The 4,967-nt window shown below is 40.0% G+C and overlaps 1 protein-coding gene across 4 annotated transcripts in view; it reads right to left on the reverse strand.

Annotated features, from left to right (window-relative positions):
• The window catches only part of FARP2 (FERM, ARH/RhoGEF and pleckstrin domain protein 2), a 145,504-nt gene that overhangs the window by 86,662 nt on the left and 53,875 nt on the right, over positions 1–4,967 (reverse strand). For all 4 annotated transcript variants that reach the window (XM_019543011.1, XM_019543010.1, XM_019543012.1 and 1 more), the window contains exons 2-3: positions 3,425–3,529; positions 1,245–1,287 (exon numbers count right to left, since the gene is read on the reverse strand). In XM_019543011.1, the coding sequence (XP_019398556.1) occupies positions 1,245–1,287; positions 3,425–3,529 (148 nt within the window). The remainder of the gene's footprint in view (positions 1–1,244; positions 1,288–3,424; positions 3,530–4,967) is intronic.

Genomic DNA, 4,967 nt, shown 5'->3' on the forward strand with positions numbered 1-4,967 from the left:
GGACCCGAAACCTTGCTTAAAAATTGTTTTCCAACTATTTAAGTTGGTCTAATAAAAGATATCAGGTTCACCCAAAGAACCTTGTCTACCTATGTCCTTAGACCAACATGGCTACAACCTACACCCTTGTACATGTAATGGATTCTACTCTAAGTGCAGGTTTCAAAGGATATTTAGCACAGGATATAATTTAATCTTTTTCTTTGACCTTAAATGACATCTCAAAGATTAAAGAAAATAAATCAAAAAGACAGCTGCAAACTAGTTTATTGGACAAACACTGAAAGCAACTTCAAAGCAGCAGAGAGTTATGCAAGATCATTGGTAGCTGTTGCCTGTCCTTCAAAGAGAGATAGAAAGTATTCCTCACTTTTAAATTTAGATAAAGGAGGGTCTTAACTTAGTCTGGTGTGGCAGAACAATGAGAAGGCAATGTTAGCATATCTTCCAATCTTCCCATAGACTTACCTGCAAGGAGCTGCTCGCCAGGGTGCCTGGCTGTGTTCCTGGCCACATGTATGTATATGGGTGCGCACATGCACATGACACCTCCTGTGTCCTGCTCCCTGCAGCCCCTTTCAGGCTGGAATGCTGCTAGCCTGCAAGGCGGAAACCCGCTGTTCCCTGGACAACACTGCAAATCTGGGACAAATGCTGTCCTAGAGTCATGCAGCCCGGGACCAGGAGTTGAGGTTCCCATTCCGCGACTGTCTTGTCCAACTAGGGACCAGTGGTCACCCTGGCATGAAAGCTAAAAAAGGCTTCTCTGTTTAGTGGCTCACTTGGGATTCAACAATGTGATATGCTGAACACTTTCAAGTCCCATGGCTTAAGGGGAAGTTGAAAGCTTGCAACACCTCAAAAAATTGTGCTTTTACAGTGCAAAGAACAACTTACTAAACCAGATGTAGGTTTTTAAAGGAGCAACAGGTTAACTGTTCTAGAAAAAAGAATATCTATATGTATTATTCAAAAGAGCACATACACCATACAGTATTCAGTGTCATAGAAAAATAGAAAGGACAACAAAGACTCTAGAAACTGTAGATGCTGTTAGAAGGTTCTAATCCATCTTACATGTTTGGAGTTTGTAGATGGGCATTTAATATCTATGTATGGTAGAGATAAACACAAGATCATGCAACCCTGACTGGAAAATCAAGTAGCTTGTTTTCACAGTTTGCCATCTTAAACACATGAATATTAAAATGAAACTTTTTTTAAAAAGCTAAATAAGTACTTACTCCGTACTTGTTTAACAATGGGTTTCATAGGTTCGAGCCAAATCTGGAAATATGCAAAGTTAACAATTAAAATTCATATCTATATACTGCATGAAATACAAAACAATTTCAAATGAAAACAGTACATACTAGATGAGCTCAGCAACTTTTTCCGTATAGTTAAACAAATATACTTAACTATGGGTTGAACTCAAAGTAGGTGTCTTTCAAGACAGAAAAAACATATATCAAAAAACATGAAGATTAAGCACAGTGCTATAAATCTGCCTGGTCAAAGTAGGTAAGAAGTTACATCAGCAAGGACCAACCAATATTACTGGTGCTAAAAGAAGTGGGCTTGGCAACAATGCAGAAACCACCCTGCACCCGCAAGTTAGAGTTTGTAGAATTTGGTCAATTCATGCCTCCAGATTCTTAATTTTACATACACAGGGGAAATCTGGGACAACGTTTGTTTTTCATTTTTTTACCTCTTCCCTTATCTATGAGGGATGGCATGGAGTTTGTTTCAGGAACTGCACTTCACAAAAGTTTCCAAACTTACTCGTGTGATACAATGGGAAAGCATGATCCTTAAGTGTGTGCTCTCATGTTTCTTTCTGTTTTAAGAAAAGAAACAAATATGCCACTAACAAAATACTTTGTGAATATTCATTTTTCAAGATTAATTACTGTGAAGTGAAGTGGCTGTTTTAACTTGGTCTCTGTTGGCTACATTTGCGTCTGAAAGAAGTTGGGGGTTTTAGCTAGCTCACAAACTGCTGACAGCAACAATTTGGAGGCTTTGCATAAGAAACAGAAACCCAACTATATCTGTGCCTGCCCCAGCACAAGAACATTTACTGGTGTTGTTATAAGCCTTCTCTAGTTTCTGATCCATTCTTAACACTTGTGAATTGGAAGGCTTAACTGAATGAAGAAAAACTACACTAAAGAAGGTTCTGGGAAAATAAGTGGTAGGTCAGAAATCATGCTGCCTTATTTCCAAGGCACAACATAATAAACTAGGGTATTGACAGAAGGATTAGAGATGAACAGAAGGATTGTATTCATGTGCATCTATTCTCAGAATATAAAATAACTCCACTGTCTTAACTTGTGCTCATGTAAGTGTAAACATTTAGCAAATTAGATGCTTTCCCTCCTGGAGAAATGCACTGAGGCCAGAAATGCAGCACACTGAAACAAAACATTACATAGGTATAACATGACCGAATTAATGTTGTATTGACCCTACATTTTGAGCCAGTTTCATTTTATAAGGGAAAGAATCTTATGTTTTATTTGAATTTTCTGATTAAAAAAAATCAATAAATAATGCTAAATAGGTGGACAGCATAAACAGAACAAACCTAGAAAAACGTCAAGAAGCAGTGTAGAATATGTATGCTTAAACTATGGCAGTGTATACGAATTATAAAAGAACAGTCTCTGTCTTGTCAATATTTCCTTTTAAAAGAAAACTTTGGTAAAGAAGTCATCCAAAACACTCTGAAGCACTGATTCTTAACCTTTCTAGACTCAAAACATTGCTTGGAAAATCCCACCTCTTAGCTTTCACTTGTTTTTGATTATGGAAGAAGGACAATTATTTTTTTGCAAAGTACTCAAAAGACCACAGCAGGTCAGAATGGTTTTGACACCAGGGATACCTATTTGAAATCTCTGGGTTTACCTTGTGAATCACACGCAGGTACTTGCATGGGTAACAGTGTTAATATTAAACATTACCTTGCATTGCCCTTAAAAGGATCTCATGGCATCCTAGGGGGCCGTAGCTCCCTGACTGAGAACCATTGCTCTGAAGTTTCTAGTGAAAATATTGGGAAAGGAAAGAACTGGAGCTCAAGCAGCCCCAACAATACAGGCAGAACAAGGAAGGAAAGAAAGGGGCTCTTTCTTGCTGAGACAGAGCATTTAATTAATCAATCTTCTCTGATAAGAACAGAAGCATCATCAACCAGCTAATTTTCGTAGGAGTAGGGTTTGGAAGTTCATTCAGATTCCTTTACGTATTTTTAATTTACATAGTTTGGGAGCAGTAGGTTGACCTGATAGGTCACCAAGCATACATTCTTCAGAAAAGTTACATGGGATTCAAAACTACTTCTGACAGTCTAGTGACAGCACTCATCCAAGCCTTATTTACTGTGAGTAATTCATTAGGAACTATTACATACCCAGTATGATTGGATGTTCTGGAACTCAATTCCAAAGTAGTCGGACTCAATTAAGTTTAGGTGTTTATAAACTTCTGTCAGCAACGTCTGGCCATAGCATTTTGACTGAAAGAGTAAAACAAACAAACAAAAAAGCAGCATAGTTAGATTAAGAAAATTACCTAGAGATTTATTACAAGGCAGGAAAGTTTTAAGCTAGGGCAGCTCCAGTGCAGCCCCTGACCTAAGTTGTTATCATCTTAGGGCTGCTCTAATACACAATGATTTGCAGTAGTCTTCTGTAGAGTTCTATATCGACAGGTGTCACAACAGTGTAGTACTCTATGCACTTGCCTATGCCAGGGCACTAGAGGAGGCTAAGAAAGGGTGACCAAACTGGTTATGCTGAATGAGGGCTGCATATCCACATGGAAAGCCTCAACTGAAAGTACAATTGGGATGTAGTGGGGCCAAAGATAAGGCTTCCAATATGTATATGAACAGATTCAAAGCCTCCTGGTTAGATACCACTTAAGTCCCTTGTTGACCACAACTAGAATTCAGGCTCTGCAAATTCAAGAAGTCCAGGAAAAACAAAACATGGTGCAAAAGTCAGGAGACCGAAATTAATTATACACATGCAAAAGGCTAAGGTTGGATCTTCATTTAGCTTTCTCTTGGAACAGGAGCTGGTCCTAGGAGAAGGCCTTTCAGGAACTCCCTACATTAGTGCATCTAATTTGCACAGAGGAAGCTCCACATTGTTTCCTCATCCTTACACCTTGCTAACAGCTCCAACAATCCAAAAGGGAGAGATAAGAAAGGAAAAAGGAATCAATAGTAGCTGCTGCTCTGTAGCAACTGAAATCTACTTCTCATCATGTTCAGAGTCTATCATTCACACAAGCCAAGGAACACCTTCCAGAATCAAAGTAAACTTACTCTCTAAGTCCACCAGAGAAGATCCACTTCCGTCATACACTCCAACCACAGACAACAACTACTTACCTGCATTGGTCAGAGGATAACACACTTGCCACCACGCATCTTGGCTAGGGACAGAAGTTACACCTAAATCTATTTAAGTGATCAGAAACTGGCTTAAACCTGTAACAGAACATAAGCTCAATACATCTCAAACAGTTTCAAAATGGTCAAAACTCGTTTAAGATAAACCTGGTTCAATGTAACCTGGCTGAATGTAGTGTCAGACTTAAATTATTTGGGTTCAACTGGTTTATGCAACTTCTGTCCCGGACACCTTCCAGGTTTAAGTTAAACCAGAATACTCCAGCATCCCAGCATGCTCTGCAGCCCTGGGCTAGACTGTGCTCTCTGCTTCAGAGAGCAGGGCTGGCCCTGTCCCTCTGCTCTCTAGCCTGAGCAGAGGCAGGGGCTGACCAGACACATCCCAAAATGGCCCCATTAAGGGAAAGTGGGCAGGGAAGGGGTTAATTCTTCCCTCCCCCCCTCCCAGCCCCACAGCCTGCAATTGGGGTCTGCCTGTCTGCAGGCAAGAGGCTGAGGTGGAGGTGGTGGCTAGGGTTAGCAGACCCTGGGTGTG

The sequence above is a fragment of the Crocodylus porosus genome, unplaced genomic scaffold, assembly GCF_001723895.1.
Source record: "Crocodylus porosus isolate Cpor-Errol unplaced genomic scaffold, CroPor_comp1, whole genome shotgun sequence".
NCBI classification, from domain to species: Eukaryota; Metazoa; Chordata; order Crocodylia; family Crocodylidae; genus Crocodylus; species Crocodylus porosus.